Source organism: Cervus elaphus, chromosome 8, assembly GCF_910594005.1.
Source record: "Cervus elaphus chromosome 8, mCerEla1.1, whole genome shotgun sequence".
Lineage (NCBI taxonomy): Eukaryota > Metazoa > Chordata > Mammalia > Artiodactyla > Cervidae > Cervus > Cervus elaphus.
Window position 1 is genome coordinate 31605604 of NC_057822.1, and position 22197 is coordinate 31627800.

General features: G+C 35.5%; 1 protein-coding gene across 1 annotated transcript in view; it reads left to right on the top strand.

Annotated features, from left to right (window-relative positions):
* Positions 1-22197, top strand: part of ABCA12 (ATP binding cassette subfamily A member 12) — a 189194-nt gene that overhangs the window by 119810 nt on the left and 47187 nt on the right. Inside the window, exons 20-29 of the mRNA XM_043910133.1 lie at positions 1695-1785; positions 3887-4066; positions 4630-4945; positions 7690-7804; positions 15411-15740; positions 16793-16862; positions 16948-17082; positions 17948-18103; positions 19009-19195; positions 21129-21347. Coding sequence (XP_043766068.1) covers positions 1695-1785; positions 3887-4066; positions 4630-4945; positions 7690-7804; positions 15411-15740; positions 16793-16862; positions 16948-17082; positions 17948-18103; positions 19009-19195; positions 21129-21347 — 1799 coding nt within the window. The remainder of the gene's footprint in view (positions 1-1694; positions 1786-3886; positions 4067-4629; positions 4946-7689; positions 7805-15410; positions 15741-16792; positions 16863-16947; positions 17083-17947; positions 18104-19008; positions 19196-21128; positions 21348-22197) is intronic.

Genomic DNA, 22197 nt, shown 5'->3' on the forward strand with positions numbered 1-22197 from the left:
CATTCAATTCTGTGACCATGTTCATAAAAGTATCACCATCTAATGGGAGTATCTTTATTCTGTTCTAGACCAAAATAAATTATTATTCTCAATTATTGAGGAACATTTATTTCTGAAAATGTGTGTAGAATTTGATATTTCAAAATTTTAGTACATGACCTGGCTTTGTCATTGTGAACTCATAGGCAAGTGACTTACAATATTTTTTATAGTTTGTGAAACTCTAAAATGGGTCTATTGATAACTTCCTCACAGACTTGTGAAGATTACATTGTGTGGAAGCATTTGAAAATGATATTCTATATCATAGACAGGATTGAGTGTAACAGGAACAATAAGAGAATGGAAATAATTTGATGGATCATCTCTGACTTGGAACTAACATAGTGCTTTGTTTATTAGTAATGCTCTGATTCAGATTTTCTACAATGAGCAAATTCCTAGTAAATAATTAGATTTTAAAGAACTTGTGTTATCATGGTATATAGCTGTGTTTTAGCCATCTGTCTTCATTCTGCCATCTACTCCTAGGCTCCTTAGAAGCTATATGTTTAGCAAATTAATTATATTATATATGCTATATTAATACATATTACTCTTAATCATTTGCCTCCATGATAACAAAATGAGATATTGGTAAGAAGGACAGAATAATAAGTGGTACTGAACTGTCTTCTAAAAAGAAAACAACATAAGCCTAGCTCACATAAAAACTAAGTCATGAATTCATACATAAGATGAATAAACATTTCTTTAATCAAGTTGAAATCTCTCTCTTCAACTTTCCCTTTGACCCGTATTAATTGTACATTCTTAAGGAATTTACATAGCTTCTTGAGTCCTAGCCTTGTCATCTATTAACTGGGGATAGTAATAGTACTTATGTCTAGGTATTAGGGAAAACTAAGTGAGAAAATTAAGGTGTATTCTGTTAGACAGTACCTAGCACATAGTAAGAACTCAATAAGTATTACCTAGTAGATAACTTCAGTGGTAGAAGTTATGTCTCCTAATTTGGAAGATAGCTATAAGAGCCTTTATATTTTAAACACTTTTAAAAAAATTTTCAGTCTTGCCATCAGTATGGAGTAATTTAAAGTTTTATGATCAGTTTATTTTTTCTGTGTTCACCTAGCTGCACTTATTACAGAATAAAACAATACCATAATAATTTGTTTGACTAATCTGATTAGATTCTACTTTACAGAAAAGTAACCTGAAGCTGGAAAAGGCTGAGTGCTTCACAGCCAGGAAGTAGTAGGACTAGAATATAAATCAGTTGTGATGTCAAATTCCACATAGACATCACAGTTTTTAAAGCCTCCTTTGTTTGGTTCAACTGAACAAAGTTCAATTATGAACCATCAAAATTCTATAATGTATGTTAAAAACAATTGATATAGTAGCTATGGGGGAAAAGTGTTTTCAGTTAAACATGGTTTCCCAATGTTGTTAATTATGGTTATATCTGGCTGCTTCTACATGGTGACAAATTTGTGTCTACAGAGAAGCAAAAACTCAGAATTAGCAGTCACACACCTTCTCTTTTTCTCAACGATTTGTATGGGAGCCTTTACAAGATGATGGACTGAGAATGCCCAGTAGTGATACCTCATTTCACTGTGGTGTTATTAAAGAGACAGTGATTAAACATGTCCTTATATTGAAACTGACTCCCTATTATTGTTTGTTAGAATACCCTAAGGAATCCCTTTGTGCAAGTTTTTGTAAAATTCTCCGTGGGACTTGATGCTGTTGAACTTTTGAAACAGATAGATGAACTCGGTGAGTCCAGATTCAAAAAACCTTTATTTACCTGTCATGTCAGAAATGTGAAAAGCATTGTCCCATATAAGATCTTAAAATCCTGAGTATATCTATCCATCTTTTTTCTAGTAAATTGTACCGTTAAATGTAATGATTATTTGGATACCCATTTCCTGTAGTTGGTCTCAATAATTATCATGCAATGTATTCCCTGTAAATGCAGCTTGTCCTTCAATCACAGGTAGATTTCTACCAGAGGACACTTTTTGGGGGTAACTTGGTGAAAAGCAAGTCTTTAAAAACAGAAGATGAAACGGTTTATTTCTGCTACATTTATAATTTTTTATCTCCTCTGGCCTTAGTATTGCTTTGACTAACTCAGAATGTAACCAGAAGAGGCTATAGAGTGAGAAAAACAAAAGCAATGTGGAGACTCAAGAGAAAATAAACCTAAATCACTGTTCAAGGTCAGCTCCTCCTCTCATGATCATTTAAAAGGGACAGCAGGAGAGGGTCAAAGAAAGCTGTCTGAACTTATGCATTCCCTCTGCTACATTCCTACCCTCAACCTAAGGGATGCAAGATATGTAATTCAGTCTGTGTCTGATTCCTGGTTGCTATGCAACCATGGGTAAGAGGAAGGGATTGAAAACATCAGAATTTGCCAACAGTAGAGCTAATGCCCCTCTTTCTCCTCTCTAGCGCTACTGGGACTTAAGTGATGTAAGTTGTAAACCAGTGGGGAGGAATTATGCCTATTTATATTGTATATAATTGTATGTATTTTATGATATCAACCTTGTTTGATTAAATAAAGATATTAGTGATTTATCCTCTAAAAGTATCATTTGGGTAAGGAAACACTTGATCAAAATATCAGGGATAAACTATAAAGTTCTTAGATAGTTTTTTTCATTCCTAACTTTAGATATAGGAAATGAGTCTCAGAGTTTAAAATAAGGTTAAAATGACCGTATAAGTGAGACTTGCTATCTGTATAATTGTATATTTAATTTAATATCAAAGAGATTTTATACTGTTTGAATTTAAAGGCCACTGACTCTTTATAGCTCTTTGATTCCATCTACCAGCATTTCTGAAGAATCCTTTGCAGGTGTGTTGATTTTCAGTGGCCGCTGGAGGCCACTATTCAACCACAGTTTTACCCCTCCCCCACAAACATCTATATCAAGCAAAACATTTCATTTTAAGTTATAATGAGAGATGTCCTTTAAGAAGCTGCCCTCTGTGAGAAATTTAATCTTCTATTGGATGATGATAGAGACACGTTTGGGTTCTGTAAAGAGGAATTTATGACATTCACAGCCTTCTCAGTATTCATGATCAAGTCAGTGAAAATTTAATTGGCCAAGTGATTTATGAACTTATAATTTTATATTTACCCTTTGTCTCAGTTGATTTCCTCATAAAGATTCATGAAATTGAAGAGCAATTAAATTCCTTTTCTTCAAGAGTAATTACCTGAAATAAAATCTTGATCATCTAGATTAATACAGATATGAGTAGAGATAACTTACAGAAGACTTTAAATCAAACAATATCAGAAAGTTGTAACTATGTGTCATGGATTGTCACAGCCTCCTAAGAAGTGCTTCTGTATTACAACTTATTGAATGATATTGTTTATTTGTTCCACACACTCTGCATAGACTTTCGTTGCTTAAATTCTTACATCAACACTCCCCAAACAAAGCAAGCATTTCTGTTTATTCAAACTTTTCACCTCTAGTTTTTAGTTTTCTTCCTAAATAATGCAGGTAGAATAATTTTAAAATTATTCACCTTAGTCTTTGGTTAATTAAATTGTAGCAGAGTAGAATTAGCTTTTGAATTAGCTTGTACTGAGCATGCATGCATACATTCTTTGTATGAGTTTACTATATCTATATCCAATTCAAAATTCTTTTCAATAAGCATTTGCACAACTGGCTACATCTTCCCAGATATAGAGTACTTGACATTTTTAGAGTAAATTCTGCAAGTTCATATTATTTATTATCTAGTTTAAGGTTTAATACTTACCAAAAAATCAGTATTTTTGTCCCATTACTACTAGAAACAATATTATAATATGCTTTGTGTCTTTTTTCTTCTTTAGATATTCTAAGACTGAAACTAGAGAACAGCATTGACCTCATTGATCAACTTAGCATACTATCTTCCCTGACAGTGAATATTTCTTCCTGTATATTATATGACCGTATTCAGGCAGCAGAAAGCATAGATAAAATGGAAAGAGAGGCTAAAAGACTCTACAAAAGCAATGAACTCTTTGGAAGTAAGTGTTATTCTACTAGAATTTGAGCTTTTTTTTGTACTAAAATTGGCCAAATTCTTCCCGTCACTTCTTTCATCCAGACCTCAAAAAAAGTAGTCAGGGCTGGGGCGAGCGCACTGTCCCCTTTGATGTCCTTGGAAATAAGATCCTTTCATGTCGTCAACCAACTGTCTTGGTTGAGGAGACTTCAATATGTGTGATTTTGTTGATATTGTTAAAATTAAAGCTGAAAAGAATTACACATTACAGGGTAAAGTTGAGTCCATCCTTATAATCAGTCAAGATTATTCATTTTAATGTATATGTGTGTTTAATTTCAGTAAGTGGCTTAGAGTGAAATATTTAATCTGGCCACTTAGTTTGTCATTATATTCTCAAACTCCTGCTTTGAATCTCTGAGATTGTCACTTTCAAATAACCATCTTTTCTGTAAATTAAAAGTCTGAACTTACTGTCACATTGCTAACTCAATTGCTTGTTTGGCTGCCCCCATGTGGACCCTCCAAACAAAGAATAATGTCAACCATAAAATAACCTTTCTGATGTTGCCATTTTATTTTTAGGTGTTATTTTTAAGCTTCCTCCTAATAGCAGCCGGCACAGAAGCTATGACTCTGAAAACGTCTCTCTTCCTCCAGTTGTAAAATACACCATCCGCATGAGTCTCAAGACCTCACAGACCACAAGAAACATTAGAGCCAAGATTTGGGCCCCAGGGCCACACAATTCTCCATCACACAACCAGATCTATGGCAGGGCTTTTATCTACTTACAGGATAGTATTGAAAGAGCAATTGTTGAATTGCAGACTGGAAGGAACTCCCAGGAAATAGCAGTCCAGGTCCAAGCAATTCCTTATCCCTGCTACATGAAAGACAAGTAAGTCCATGCACTTGCAGGCGTTTTACATAATCAACCACTTTTTTTGGAATTCATTTCTTCTCATTCATTGACATGTTATCAAGTGGAAGGGATAGTATTGACCAAATATTTGTCAAATGCTTATTTCCAGGGAAAGGTTCACAGTATAGGACCAGCTCACTATAGCTGCTCACTGTTACCCAAATGATGCTAAAGTTCTTACCAAATGATCCATGTTTTCTTTATCATAACCCATAACCCTTCCAAGTACTTTGGCCCCAAAGTTAGGAGCTGGACTCCAGACCTGAATACATCACTGCATGATTTTGATGTTACCCACTGGTTTTACCTTTCTCTAGTCAAATGAGAGTATTAAACAAAATAATCTTAAAATCCCTTCCAACTGTCAAATTTAACTAAAAATCCATGAGTGAGGGTATAGTTTTAAGGAAAAAGTTTAATAAAACACAGTATTGATCAACTCTCTAAGATAAATATTATGCTATCTGAAACTATTTGGTAGCAATCTTTCTCTAAAATGTTTTTTCTAAATCAACAAAAAATGTAAAGATCCTGCTTTTGGAAAGTTGAATTTGAACAGAATTTGCCAGTCAGGTGGTCACTGGATGGTTCCTGCATGTCTGACCACAGTGAGACAATAAGATTGGAGGGCTAAGTTTTTCAAGCTCATTCTCCTATACAAAAGCTTGAGGCTGAATATCACTTTAAACAAATTGTACTTGTTATTCAGCCCAGTTATGGCAGTTTATATACAATTCAGATGAGTCTCTTTTGTTTGTTTTGTTTTTTTCTGTTTCTATCAATGCTTCTGTCTCCTTTGGCTGCTTCAAGAGCATTAGAGGAGATGAGTTTATGTAGCCCTTTGTGCAGCAGTGATACGGGACGACAGGATTCTGTCTTCCTGACAGGCGAGGATTCTATCAGCCTGCTGTCAAGGTCAGCCACTTCTGAGCAGCCAGTCCAGACCTTATTGCATGAACCATGAGTGACTTGGAACAGCTTGCATCAATAGTAGAGACCTATGGGTTCAATTAAATGAAAATCCTCGTCTGTTATCCTGCTGACTTTTTTCCCCTTGTAAATTTTAGTACCTAGAATGGTGGGTACCTGGATGTGTCTTTTGAGAGTAAAGTAGCTGTACTTTGCATTCTTCATGGGAGTACAAACTAACATCTCAACGTACACATATAAACTCTTTGTTGCGTACAAAGTGCTTTCACATATATTAGTTCATTCGTTCTACCAAACCACCTCATAAAATGAGAACAAATATTATCAGCCACACTTTCCAGATGAAAAAATTGAAATCCAAGTAAATTGCCCAAAGTTGAATACTTGTTACTGCACTGGTCCTTAAATTACAAACCAGAATTTTCTCTTTCATACTATATCAAACCTAAAATACACAGTCACTTGAAGAAACATTAGTGGAGGGTTGTTATTAATGAATGAAGTCCTTTGCCTAATTCTAGAGCCAGAAACAGCATCAAGGTTGGACCTGATCCAAGACAAAATTCATTCAGCAAATATTCTTTAAGTGCTTTCCCCATGCCAGACAGTTCCCCAGGAACCAAAAGAAACTGGATATGGCCCCAACCCTCATTCCCCGCCCACCAAAAATCCTTCATATCCCTGATGGTGATGCACTTCTGATGCTAAAGTGAAACTGAATGATGGTGATGTCATGTTCCATTAATATTTGCATTTTTCATGGGGAACTTCAAGGTAATTCCTTGGCGTTTTAGATTAAATAGAAAATGGCCTTGGGACATTTCTGCAAGTGAAACGTCAGTGGAGCCCAAGGTATAAAACAGCTCAATTTAGAGTTTCTCTCATTGAAAACTATTCCTTTGCCTTAGTCCATAGTCAGTGGCTAATGTAAGAATAATGGTTGTTAGAGTGTGGTTTCTGGACTGGCAGCTTCAGCTTTACCTGGGAAATAGTTTAAAATGCAAATTCCTCACCCCACCTCGATATAAATCAGAAGCTTAGGGGTGGGGCCCAGAAATCTGTTTTAATGAGCCCTTCAGGTGATTCTGATGTGTGTTCAACTTTGAGAAACACTTCATTTGAACATTCAGGTATCGTGGGCCAACGATTCAGGAATATATTTGGGTCCAGTTGTCTTCCAATGACCTGCTAGTTTAGCACATTACCAGAAAAAAAAAAAAAAAAAACATTTCTATACTGTTTATGAAGCATCCCCTAGAGCATTAGTTTGAGGAATCCAAGTTCTTTGCATTTTAAATATTATTTGAGTTTTATTTTATTTCATTTTTGGAAATTTGGTTTAATAACTATGAGCTTCTGAAGAGTAGTAAATACAGTAATTAGAGAAAATACAGCTTTTAGCTAGATAAACCAATCATTATCTAACTTTGAATCTGCCTTTTAGATAAGAATTTAGTTTAGACAGAAGGCCTTACAGCCTTGCAGTTATATCTATAGAATAATTATTTTCCTAAACAGGACATGCTCAGTCACCCTTTAAACAATTTGGCAATTTTATCTAACAATCTAGAACTGTTTTACTCTTGTAGCATTGTGGCAAGAAAATCATGTACCTACCGTTAAGTCAGCTTCACACTTCATAAATAAAATAGTCATATTAATAATTATTCTCAATATTAAAAAAGGAGTATAATTTTAATGTAGGAGGGAGTGTGTTCTTTGTATATTACAATCAGCAAATGTGGCATTCATTTTGGTCACTGAATTTTTGTTTTTGTTTTTCCTTATAGCTTCCTAACCAGTGTCTCTTATTCTCTTCCAATCGTGCTCATGGTTGCCTGGGTTGTATTTATAGCTGCATTTGTAAAAAAGCTTGTTTATGAAAAAGACCTCCGGCTTCATGAGGTATGTTGAGAATCTCTTATTACAAATAAGTTCTACTTGGATATATAATTAATGACTATGATTTTCATAATACCTGAGCAAACTCAGAAAGCCTGACCTATATCTGGTAAATTAGGTGGAAAAATATTTTATGAATCATTAAGACAGGTGGTATGGCAATATTTTGTCTTCTGAAAAAATTGCATGGAAGTTGTCTTTTAAGTGTTTCTGAAAACCAAAATCTGAATAGATCTGGATAAAATCTGAATACAGTTTATAATTCTGACAGTAATTTTTGCTCAAGAAGTTACCTGTAAGACTTAGGCTTTAGAAGAGGAAGTTTAAATGCTAATAATAATAACTACTAAGGCAGGAAAACTGTTGGCGTAGTATTTAAGTCCAAATGAAGATATATAGATACTATTACAGATATAGATATAGGTATAGGTATAGATATAGATATGGACATGGGCAAAGATACATGTCTTGTTTCAGCTCTCAGAAAGCAAACTCTCATTCTAGTATACCTTGTCTCCTTCAAGTCTCTCTCGCTGATTTGTGAGTTATAGAGACTAAGAATTTCATGTTATGCGACTGATTATGTTAATATAATGACAATGAAACACATGACTTGGGATGTAAAGCATGATCTCTTCTGGAGCATATTCTTCATCATTATCCCCAAATCCAAAATATCTTCTTTTTAGGATTTATGAAACAGCATTGTGTGATTTTTGGATTGTACTGCAATAGAATTATTTTATCTGCTAATCCTATAATGAACCCATTCTTAACACTGGCTCATGAAATGAAAAGATAGGGAAAATGTTTCAAAACCAGGGCACAATAATTATTGCAAGGCCTGCCTGACAATCTGAAATAATGAGATTAGAGTAACCTGTTAGCCCTTGTACTTTTCAAACTTACATTACCAGTGCTTTTACGCAATTAATTATTTCTCCTTACACAGAACAAAACACTGCTTCATGTTTTTGTTAGCTCAACTTCAGACTTCCTGGCTTGTCCTAGAGTTTGAGCCTGTGCTTTGTCAGTTCAGTTCAGTTCAATCACTCAGTCGTGTCCGACTCTTTGCGACCCCATGGACTGCAGCATGCCAGGCCTCCTTGTCCATCACCAACTCCCAGAGCTTACTCAAACTCATGCCCACTGAGTCAGTGATGCCATCCAGCCATCTCATCCTCTGTCGTCCCCTTCTCCCCCTGCCCCCAATCTCTCTCAGCATCAGGGTCTTTTCCAATGAGTCAACTCTTCACATGAGGTGGCCAAAGTATTGGAGTTTCAGCTTCAACATCAGTTCTTCCAATGAAAACCCAGGACTGATCTCCTTTAGGATGGACTGGTTGGATCTCCTTGCAGTCCAAGGGACTCTCAAGAGTCTTATCCAACACCACAGTTCAAAAGCATCAATTCTTCAGCTCTCAGCTTTCTTTATAGTTCAACTCTCACATCCATACATGAACACTGGAAAAACCCTAGCCTTGACTAAATGAACCTTTGTTGGCAAAGTAATGTCTCTGCTTTTTAATATGCTGTCTAGGTTGGTCATCACTTTCCTTCCAAGAAGTAAGTGTCTTTTTATTTCATGGCTGCAGTCACCATCTGCAGTGATTTTGGAGCCCCCCCCAAATAAAGTCTCCCACAGTTTCCACTGTTTCTCCATCTATTTGCCATGAAGTGATGGGACCGGATGCCATGATCTTAATTTTCTGAATCTTGAGCTTTAAGCCAACTTTTTCACTCTCCTCTTTCACTTTCATCAAGAGGCTCTTTAGTTCTTCACTTTCTGCCATAAGGGTGGTGTCATCTGCATATCTGAGTTTATTGTTATTTCTCCCTGCAATCTTGATTCCAGCTTGTGCTTCCTCCAGCCCAGTATTTCTCATGATGTACTCTGTATAGAAGTTAAATAACAGGGTGACAATACACAGCCTTGACATACTCCTTTTCCTATTTGGAACCACTCTGTTGTTCCATGTCCAGTTCTAACTTGTTTCCTGATCTGCATTCAGATTTCTCAAGAGGCAGGTCAGGTGATCTGGTTTCCCATCTCTTTCAGAATTTTCCACAGGTTGTTGTGATCCACACAGTCAAAGGCTTTGGCATAGTCAATAAAGCAAAAATGGGTGTTTTTCTGGAACTTTCTTACTTTTTTGATGATCCAGCAGATGTTGGCAATTTGATCTCTGGTTCCTCTGCCTTTTCTAAAACCAGCTTGAACATCTGGAAGTTCACAATTCACGTATTGTTGAAGCCTGGCTTGTAGAATTTTGAGTATTACTTTATGAGTGTGTGAGATGAGTGCAATTGTGCAGTCGTTTGAGCATTCTTTGGCATTGCCTTTCTTAGGGATTCAAATGAAAACTGACCTTTTCCAGTCCTGTGGCTACTGTTGAGTTTTCTAAATTTGCTGGCATATTGAGTGCAGCACTTTCACAGCATCATCTTTTCGGATTTGAAATAGCTCAACAGGAATTCCATCACCTCCACTAGCTTTGTTCATAGTGATGTTTCCTAAGGTGACCTTCAGCTATATATTTCAGTTATAATTTGGTAAAAGTCTCATCAACTGGTTTGAGCCCTGTTGTTTTCAGGACTGTGTACAATGTTTTCTTAACCCCAATTTAGCTCAAATCCACGTCGTGGACCATAACTTTGGTTGCAAGCTTGTACCTTATATTTTTCTGTCTGATTCCTAGTACTCAGAAGTGAACCTTTACAAAATAAAGGAAAACTCTGAAGTAGAAAACTGTGATAGACTCTGAGTTCTTTTCTACAGTGAAATAAATATCTACCTTAAAATGTTAGAAATGCAGTAAAGATGTGCATGTGTATATACATGTGTTATGTATCTCTGTTCTATGTGTGTGTGTGTGTGTGTGTGTGTATGTATAATACATGCATATTATGTTATTTTGGTTTAAAAATAGTACTCTGAATGTATCTATGGATGTCACCAAAAAATATCAAAGCACAATAAAGAGTTTTTCTCAATAGAAGATATGAAAGGCATTTTTAATGGTGAACTAGTTTCTGTTTGGTAGCTCTGTGTTTTCATTTTGCAGGCATCCACTTTCAAAATTTAACCAGCTAGTCTTGGAAGTCAGAGTTACATAGTGGAAGATTATTGAACTTGGAATCAGAACATCAGGATCTGAGTCTTTCAGTTCATATTCATTTGTGCCCAATCCCTAAACTCTTTGAGTCATGTCATCTAGACTTTATTCAGCATTATATTTCCAGAATGTACTTTCTCACTGCCAGAACAGAAGAGGCATTCAATTATTCATTTTTTATCAATTCAAAGATAATGATTTTTTGTTCACATTTTAAAGCTTCTGAAATTGAAATATATTTGATAGGGTGTCATAATTCATTTGGCAGTGATTTTTCTTTCTTGGTGGCAGTTAAAGTAATGACATATCTTAAAATTAGCAGTGTCCTAAATTTAAAGGAATACGATCTATTTGTGAGATGAATTGATGGAAGCAGAATATTCCTAACACGCCTGCTCACCTCCTTCCACCACTGACGGTTCTAAACTAGCCTCCTCCTTTTTCGAGATGAAAAAGCTGAGCCCAGAAACTGAGAGAAGACTTGTTAAAAGCTATACTTTAGTGAATGGTGGATCTGGACTGGCTTTTTTTTAACCCCAACAGACAGTGTGTGTGTGTGTGTGTGTGTGTGTGTGTGTGCATGCACGTGTTCATCTCTGTGTTGTATTTAGTTAGAGTAATTTTTGGTTAATAATAATTACAAGGCATGCCATTTCTTGAACTTTGCCATGCTAAACCTTTTTTTAACTAAGAGCTTATTTATTTTATTCTATTTATTTTTTACTGAAAATTGATGTATTGTGCAAATTTAAGGTGTACAAATTGCTGATTTGATACATTTATGTTTTGCACTATTATTTAGCACCCTAAAATTACCTTATACCTCTATCCACATCATATAGTTATCTGTTCTTTTATGTAGTGAGGACAATCAAGATATGTTAACAGTTCTTTAGCACTACTGACCAGTCCTTTTCCATATCATAGCTACCTTCCCTCTCACAACTTTATTTTAGTATCATAGACTATTTAGGACTTTTGAAGATAATGGTGGATAATCTCTTAGATTATCAGCAACTCAAGATCATTTCTTAATATTATCATTTTAATATTCACTAAGATCTAAAGCTGCCCATTCTTTACTTCCTTCTCATTCCAACTGAATAAAAAAGTAAAAACAAAACAAAGCACCTTTTTTCCTTCTGTAATTGTTCTCACATTTAGACGTAGAAATCAGGTCAGTTGCTAATTCAATGAAGGCATCCATCTTTGACCTCATTATGGTATGATTCTAGTAAATTCCTTTAACTTGTTAAAGAGACTTAGTACAAATACTAATGCCCAAGAAGTTTAGTGATAAAATTAATCATATAGTTAGAAAACTATTTCAAAATGCCCTTCAGTTGAGCTTTATTCTGCATTTCTTGCTTTTTAAAATTAAAATATAAAACTAAACAAAGGCTGATTTTATATTACACAGAGGAGTTGCTTTTCACACTATGTTCTTGGTTTTATGGTTATTTTCATCTATTTGGTCTAAAATAAGTCATTTATGGGGATTTCATTGTTTATATTCAGTTTGAGACAAAATTTTGGAGTCCTCTCTCTCAGTTCAGACAGGTAACCTAAAATATCTGTAGTCTGAAGAATGATTGCCAAAAATCATGTGAAAGTCTGTAGTTCTGTGGTACTTCACTTGAGGCAATTTTTTTGTCTCCTTTTTTTGAATACCAGTTTACTCCTTTTTATGTCTTATTGGTATATACTATTCATCCTGCTAGTGAGAATATGGAATATTCCAAGTAATGATCACAATATCCTTTATATCCTACTAAAAACAATAACATAAATATCTATAACAGAATATAAAATTTGAAGTACAAAAATATTATTATTAATCAGTTCTTGACATTCTTGTTGAATGAAAACATAGCTGTCAAGTAAATATATGTATATTTATGATTTCTTTTCTTGACAGTATTTAATTTCAGTCCCTGTGCATAAGCTTCTCTTGAATGTGATGACTCATTTATCTAAAATCTCACAGAATCTCTTTCTTGAAGCAGAGTTTGATCACTGTGCAGAGGGGTTTTCCTGAGCAACAGGTGATCAGATATTGATGAATTGCTCCAGCAGGTTTGGGAGACTTGAGACAAGTGGCTGTTTGATGACAAAGCTGGCACTTGCATCTGTCACTCTGAGGAGACACCAGTGGCATCCAAGACAGCACAGCCAGTCATTCTCTGTGGGCCACCTTCCATTAGCAAGCTTGGTCTTGTTGATTATCACAGAGTTGGCAGTGAATCTGGATAATTTATGGATGACCTACATGCATTCATTGCTTTTTCTCTTTATGTATAACAGCTGTTCTTCTCATGGCATAAAATCCTGAAGTTTAACTCTGAAGTTTGATGCTAGAATGCTAAGTAGTAAACACTGTTGGAAGCACCTAATCTGTTCTGTTTTGATAAAAAGCAATGATCAATCTCCAACTTTTACCAATTCTTGGGAATAGAAATCTGATCTTGAGCCTTGAAAACTTCCATATTACCATGATAAACACCTTTGCTCCTGCTCTTTGGGTTTGCTAAATTATTTTTAACAAGGCTATGAATGGAGAATTTTCTAGATATACAAATGTTTTATACTGAAGCTATCTACTGTCACAGAAGGAAAACACATTTATAAACATGAAGTCAGTTCTATTTCATGTCCTTGATAGCATTCTGGATACTTCATATCCACTTTGTAAAATATAGTGATACTGCCTCCTCCTGACATACATTGCTGTTGGGTGGAGGAGAAAATTTTTGCATAGGCCAAGTGAAATTAAGTGGTGAATATCAGCTTTCAGGTAGTTACATGGGTTCTATAACTTCCCATTTAATTATATTCAAATAACATTAAACTCAGTAAAAACATCAAAATACAAATAATGGGAAATGCCAAAATACCAAAAAAATTGGTATCTCTGAAATGAAGGCATCAAGCATGACACAGTAATTTTGCAAATTGGATGGGATACAGGGAAATGGCTAAAATAAGATCTGTGAGGTCTCTTTCACACCAAAATCTAATTTTCTTTTCAATGATAGATACATAGCAATTGGATAAAACCTTCCATAGTGAATCTTCACTCCATGCTGATTTTTTTTTTTTTTTTTACTTTGACACACACATCTATTCCTATAGAAACATAGGTTGAATCTTTACTGCAAAGTGTGCAGGGTCTGGGAGGAAAGAAGTAGTAGGGAGAGAAGAGGGTGAGGAAAAGGGCAAAGTTAAGAGGAGAAGTCACAGGACTTCCTTAGTGATGATTAGCTTAAGGCCCACAGCTTAGACTAGTGGCAGTCAGGTAGCGTTTCCATGGTAACAACTGGAGCAACAGCGTTATCAAAATGTGATAAATTGCAAAGGCAGAAAGTAAAAATCACTATTTTTTTGTATAGTAAAAGATTTGGCACATTCCCTATTTTTTTTCATAGACAAGTTAGATTTAAAGGGGAGGACATTGTACATCCTTGATTTTTCCAAAAAAAAAAAAATATATATATATATATATAGTGGATTACAAAGCTGTTAGTGGAACATTAATTTTGTTCTTTTTAAGATGGAATATTAGATTCATAAACTTACTATTAATCAAGAGTTGTTACAACTAGAAACCAGGTACAAATTCAAGTCACTGATTCAAAACACCCAAGGTCCTGGGGGCTTCAGATCATTCAGAATCCTTTTGAGTTAACGCAAAAACACCTCATGTTGGTCTGTCTTTCCACCTTGATGGAATGCCTTGACCACTAAGGATATCACTGAGATAATACAGAATATCAGTTGAGAGAGAGGTATAGATTATCTGAGATGCATGTGTTCATTTTGGGTGCATGGACTTTTTTTTTTTTTTTTTTAAAAACAAAGATAACAAACCTGACCTAGATTGTTAGTGATTTTAAGGATAGGGAAATTATGCCAAAAAGCAGAAAGTCTTCTTCAAAGTTTGCATAGTTTAACATCTTAGGAATCTGTTCTACTTTATTTCTTACAGGAATATGAATAATTATTGTGTTGTTCATTAATGTTTAGTTGAGAATAGTGGAGTTTTATTATCTCAGTCCATACATTGAATTTGAAATAAATCATGAGTTTTCACCAACTTAAAATATTCTTACCTGCACAAATATCAAATTCATGTTGTAAAATTCTGCAGGGAATACCATAAATTTTTGTGTCTATTCTCAACTAGTTTAATCTGGAAACATCACTGAGATACCAGTTATAAAATGAACTCATCAAAAAATAAAACAAACCTCACCATCCAAATCATTCATTACATTGGGGCAGTCTGGGAGCTACAGTCTAAGATGGGCTGAACTAAACTGCCATGTTAATGTCACATAGTGAGCGTGGACAAATGCTATACTTAGAAGCATCATTAAAATGCCTAGTTTCTTGTGTTTGAAGAGTCTGGTGGACATTTTGGAATGGTACAGGGATAATTGTCATCTGAGAATATATTAGCTTAAGAAGAAACTAACACATTTTCATTTTTACAGTACATGAAGATGATGGGAGTAAACTCCTGCAGCCACTTTTTTGCCTGGCTCATCGAGAGTGTTGGATTTTTACTGATTACTATCGTCATCCTCATCATCATACTCAAGTTTGGCAATATTCTTCCTAAAACAAATGGGTTCATTTTGTTCCTGTATTTTTCGGACTACAGCTTCTCAGTTATCGCCATGAGCTATCTGATCAGTGTCTTCTTCAACAGCACCAACATTGCAGCTCTGATTGGAAGCCTCATTTACATCATTGCCTTTTTTCCATTTATTGTTCTGATTACAGTTGAAAATGAGTTGAGCTATGTAATAAAAGTATTCATGGTAAGTCAGCTGTCACAACTGAATGGCCAGGGTATGAAAGGAATGAACTTTTTTGTGTGTGTTTAGACCCTCTAAATGTACAAGTTCAGTAATTATAAAATATGCATAACTGTCCTAATCATTGTCTACCATACAAGCATAAGACTATGAAAAGAAAACTTTTCCTCCACTGTTTCTAAAATCATAATAGATGATGCTGTAAGAAAGAGCAGTTAAAATGTAATATATCATGTTTTGAAGATCATCAAGAATTCTGACTTATCTCTGGCCCAGTTCCATAAATATCTTAGAACCTCTATTTACTGGCATTGTTCTCATATATGACTAATTCTTGTGGCTTTTAAGACATGTAACCTACAGGCATAAATACAAATGCGCTGATAGCATATAATCAATTTTGAATTCTTTTCTGCTTTTTCAATTCAAAGTACCAAATTAATTTAAGAATTTTAATGAAAGCATTAAGTTCACTGATATTGAAATTTGGAAAGCAGATGTAAAGTTCACCATTGACTGAGGCTCATATTAGAACTTGTTTGTGGAAATAGAAAGCGATAAATAACTCATTTGACATTGGCCACCTTGTATTTAAACAACATTTAAAAATTTTTTATTGCATTATAAGTACTCAATTGACATTTTAATATATTTTCATGCATAAAACTTCTATTACTTGAAGACAATCTATGAAGTAAAAACATCTTCTGGCCCCTAACATTTCATTTGATGTTAACCTTACATTGCATTACTCTATAATTAGCAATTTTGTAAATTGATGAACAACATTTAATAAGTTTAGATATGTATTTTGGATTTTTGACAAATATTTTCCAAGTTATAATTTTCCTTCTTTTGTTTTCTGCTATTTCCTTCCCTCTTCTTCCAAAGTTGTAGTATGCTTGGTAAGGGACCTCTGTGCCTTTAAATATGATTAGAGAGTTGATGTCAGTTTTACCTATATAAGGGCCCAAAGTTTGAAGTAGGTTAAGACCTCTCTGGGAAAAATGTATGAAATCTACAAGAGCTATCACTGTGGTTGATTTTATTCACAGAGCCTGCTGTCTCCAACAGCTTTCAGTTATGCAAGTCAGTATATTGCACGCTATGAGGAGCAAGGCATTGGTAGGTTCACTTTCTTTTCAACTGGATTTTATCTTTCACACCTACAAAATGTCTCATGGAAAAATAAATATATGTGTTCACTTAGGTCTTCAGTGGGAAAATATGTACAGTTCCCCAGTTCAGGATGACACCACTTCATTTGGCTGGCTGTGCTGTCTAATCCTAGCTGACTCTTTCATTTATTTCCTTATTGCTTGGTATGTCAGGAACGTTTTCCCAGGTATGATCATGCTTCCTACACATACATGCTTTTCATGATTGTCATCATTATAAAACTGCTAATATATATTTTCTAATATTTTATTTGCCAAATATCATCTCCAAAAATACTTCAATCCTAAAACTAACCAAAATTTTCCAAGCTGAGATAATGCACCTTTTCCTCTGATATTCCTTTAAAGGATAGAATGAATTAAGAAGCATAGAGTCCAGTCTTTCCAAATGGGAGGATGAGATATTATAAAAGCAAAAAATCAAGTCTCCTAATTCTAAGGAGAATTTATCAAATTTAATGGAACAAGACCAGTGGGGTTCCCCTCCAAGGTCTCAAATGGTTAAAACTTCAACATGCTCAGAAGTTTTTCCATTAAGTCTTATTTATATTTGTACGTTTTTTATTCTATGAATGAATGAAAGATTGTTACTCTACTCCAGTTATATAAACTTTCTGTAAAAGAGAAAAATGTGGAGACAAAGCAGATCAGTGATTGCCTCTGACTTGGGTTGAAACCAGGAATTATTTGCAAAGCACATGAGATAACACTTTTTGGAGTTATTGGAATCTGGGGATTGTTGTTCTGGTTGCAAAATTTTATTTACTAGAAATGATCACATTCTACACTTACAGTGATTAAATTTTATAGTATATAACTGTACCCAGTGAAGCTGTTTATAAAGGAAAGAATTAAAAAACTGGCTTTCTTTTTTACTTTACTTTGGAAACTGAGACAACTTTAGTTTTATATAGAATCAAAAAAATGAAACTATTTCCTAAATACTGCATAGTAAATACTGTTATTTAACTTCTGATGCTTAATGTTAACAATCAATTTAAAACTACTTTTCCTAATACGTTCTTGTTACAGGCACATACGGTATGGCAGCTCCGTGGTATTTTCCATTCCTTCCTTCCTATTGGAAAGAACGATTGGGATGTGCAGAAGTGAATCATGAGAAAAGCAATGGGCTTATGTTTACTAATATCATGATGCAGAACACCAACCCATCTGCCAGTAAGACAAGTAGGTCAACAACATGCATTATTATGAGAGAAGTGATATAAAATTTACATGACTAGTGATTTTAATTATGTTTTTCTAAATGGTGAAATTATCATCCTCTTAGTCATGGATGAATATGTCTACACATATGTGTTTGGACTCATAGGGAGATTAAATCGTGGCTTTTCCTGGGCTCATTAACTCAGTTGGTTAGCATATGGTGCTAATTAGGCCAAGATTGCAGATCCCTTTGTGGTCCAGTTAGATTCACACAGAGAAAAATTTTGTTCCTTGGCCACAGTCTGCACCCTTCACTCCAGCCATCTGTCATTAGTCATAAGGAGTAACCAAGTAACAAGTATGGATAATTTAGCATAATCCATCACCAACAAAGAACAAACAATTTAAGGCTCGTGACTTACTGACATTGGGTGAGCAGTGTCGGTTTTATAAAGTAAGGATGATCCATATAACTAGTTCTTTTGTGATGCATGAAGGAAATGTAGAGAGTAATTAATGAACTGATTCTATAACCACAGATCTGAGTAAGCGTTGTCCACTAAGTATAGACATTTATTTTATACATATGTATCACCCTGTTCAATTGGAAGACCAAGCCTTAAACTTGTATTTTGAATATTTGAGATCTTTGATTTGAATAAAGGAGAATTCAGTATTATGATACTATATTCTGAGACTACTTTTTCTGACAGAGACAGGTAATATAAACCTTAGAGTGTGGTTTCAACACTCTCATTCATTTTTAAAACAAGTGAGAAGGCAGGAGACTATAATAGACCATTTATATCTGGAATTATTTTTTACTTTGTGTCTATAGTCTTCCATTTTTAATTAAGGAAAAGTCTAAATCTAGCTGCATTTTCTTTCCTTTTGAGCTTACAACTCTTCTCTTGATTTCTCTCCAGGTCCTGAATACAAGTTTTCCTCCAACATTGAGCCTGAACCTAAAGATCTCACAGTTGGGGTTGCTCTGCATGGGGTCACAAAGATCTATGGCTCAAAAATTGCTGTTGATAACCTCAATCTGAACTTCTATGAAGGTCATATTACTTCATTGCTGGGACCCAATGGAGCTGGGAAGACTACCACGATGTATGTTGCTTTTCAATACTTAGGTGTCATGGAAGCATATTACTTAATATTTCCTCAATTCTTTCATAAAAATAGAGTTGTTACAGCTCCCGGATGGATTAAGATACCTCAACTTGCTTACTGTAGAAGCAAGGTCCAACCTGTGAGCTCAAAGTCTGGATCAGCCCCACCAGATAGGTTCATTTTGGTCTACCTAATATTGGCCCACTAGTACTCTTAAAATATTTTATTTCTGTGCCAGTATTTAAAAATAGGAGAGTTTTCAAATAAAAATAAACATTCCTGTCATCTCTTAAATATTAGAAAGTTTTGGCAACATTGGACCTGCAGGCTTAGATAGAGACAATTGTTTTGGACTTATTAGTGACTGTTCTCAAAGAAGGTCTGCTTTCTGGTTCATCCCTGCTCCCCACCAACTTTACTGCCTCATACATTTAGTCTGTTTCACTTATTTGCATTTTTATCCTGGCCTGTATACCAGTTTGGATTCACAAATCTTGATATAAACACACTCAGCCCCATCTGCTCTATTAAATGGATTCTTTGCCTTGATTCATGAAAGAAAGAAAAAAGAAAAGAATCACTAGCTATCAGATATAGATCAAAAAGTTCACAAATAGTACATGGGCTGTTCTTCCTCTCTCTTCACTTAACTAGCATTTTCCTGTGTCCTAATGGAGAAAAGATTCGAATGGTTTTAAAAGTGACATTGCTTTGAAATTTTTTCTGTGACTCACCTCCAGTCTCCACTAGGCTTTGCTTGGAGTGAGCTCTAAGATGCTGCTGGTGTTCTAGCCATATTTGGGAAAAAGTATACATTGTCAGATATGCTGTTTACTGTCATCATGAGTAAGCTCAGCGACTGCCAAAACATTTTTCAGTAATTAATTTTCAGTAACTAAAAGGGGACAAAAGAGAGTTATGAAAAGAGCAAGCATGCAGCTGCTCTCATTTATATGACCTGTTTCAATGCAGAGTTGACTTTCTAGTGAGAATGTACTATGTTTGTGCTAAGTCTCTTTATTGGTGTCCAACTTTGTGACCCTATGGATTGTAGCCCACCAAGCTCTTCTATCCATGGGGATTCTCCAGGCAAGAATGCTGGAGTGGGTTGCTGGGCTGAGAATACAGTGCTTAAAAATTAAGATTTCTAATAGGCAATAAGAGGACAATAAAGAAAAGGGATGGAGAAGGATTTTGATGAGGCTATAATTTTAGCTGAGAAAGTCCCCATTGTAGTTTTCTGAGTATAAAGAATGTACAAAGAAATATGTTACTTGATTTTAATGCATTTTTATGGGAAGAATCACACATTGTATTGATTCCCTATTTAATCCACAATAGTCCTTTAAGAGCTATTATGTGTAAGACACTAGTTAGATAGTAAGAATGGTACAAAAAAAAAACAAAACATGTCCTTTCCTTGACTTCATGGGGCTTATATTTTAGTGGAGAAGATGGATATTAAATAACTGCCCAGTTTACTGACCATCTGAAATACGATGAGGAGTTCTGTAGGTAAGAATATTCTAGTCACAGGGTAGAGTGGGGGACTGAAGATGACCAGAATTCATATGGGAAATAGAAATTTGAGGCTTAATGGCCTATGGGAACTACCTGATGCCAGGGATGTGTGGGAGTTTGCTGAAGAAGAGAGTGCATTTACAGTTAAAAAGCCCAACCCTTTCTGTCATTATTGCCACCACCACCCACCATCATCATTACATGTAATGCTTCTGTAACACTCTAAATTATTAGAAGCTTAAAAGCAATTTTAATTTTTACTCCCAATTAATCCGATTTTACTTCATAGCTTGACCTGCCCTGGGAAGAGACACTATAACATTTTTTGCTAACAACTGAGATATATTTAGTCCAAAAATCTACATCAAAGTTTTGGTTCACACCTAACTTACGGTTTCTTCATTTCCAGCTCCATGTTGACTGGACTGTTTGGGGCCTCAGCAGGTACCATCTTTGTTTATGGAAAAGATATCAGAACAGATCTGCACATTGTGCGGAAGAACATGGGCGTCTGCATGCAGCATGATGTCTTGTTCAGTTACCTCACCACCAAGGAGCACCTTCTACTCTACGGCTCCATCAAAGTTCCTCACTGGACTAAAAAGCAGCTGCATGAAGAAGTGAAAAGGTCAGATATGACAGGAATGAGAACATGTGCTGGTTAACTTCTCTCAAAAAGAAGTCAAGTTACAGTAATAATACCAGTAGGAAAGAGTTTCTCAGGAAACAACTGTTTTCAGTTTTTCTACTTTTCTACTGTTGTATGCATTTAAGGGCCTGTGGGTTTGTATAAGGGCCTATGAGAATTGTATACATTCTCCTCAGAAGCCAGTTATTACACTGTAAATAGCTGCCTTCATTTCTGGTTCCTGCATTGCCGCCATTCCTGTGTTTCTAATCTCCATGGCCACCATACAAGTCTCAACTGGACCCCTGGCTCCTACTTTCCCTTGTACAGTCTATTCTTCAAAGAACAGACAGGGTGACCTTTTTAAACTACAGATTAGACCATGTCACTCCTCTGTCAAAGCCCTCTAATGGTTTCTCACCACATTCAGTGTGAAACTCAGGAAAGTCCTTATCAAGGCCTATGAGACTCTTCCTGACCTGCCCCCAGTCTCGCTTTTCATGTTTTCCTTCAGCTTCGTCCCCATTCACTCTGCTCCAGGCATGCTCGCCCAGGTGCATGCTCGGTTATGCTGGGCCTGCTCCCGCCTCAGGGCTTCCCATGTTCCCACTACTTAGAGCAGCCTTCCCCAGACAGCCCTTAGACTTACTCTGCCACCTTTCTGGTCTCTGCTCAAACATCACCTTCTCTGAGGGAGCCACCGTGTGTAAAACAGATGCCTAAAATAGCACACCCCAGGCACTCATCTCATATACCCAGTATTACTTGTTTTTTATTACATTTATCGTAAAATAGCAAATTATAATCTTCTTGGGAGTATGTTTATCAACTGAATTTCCCCTGCTTTACT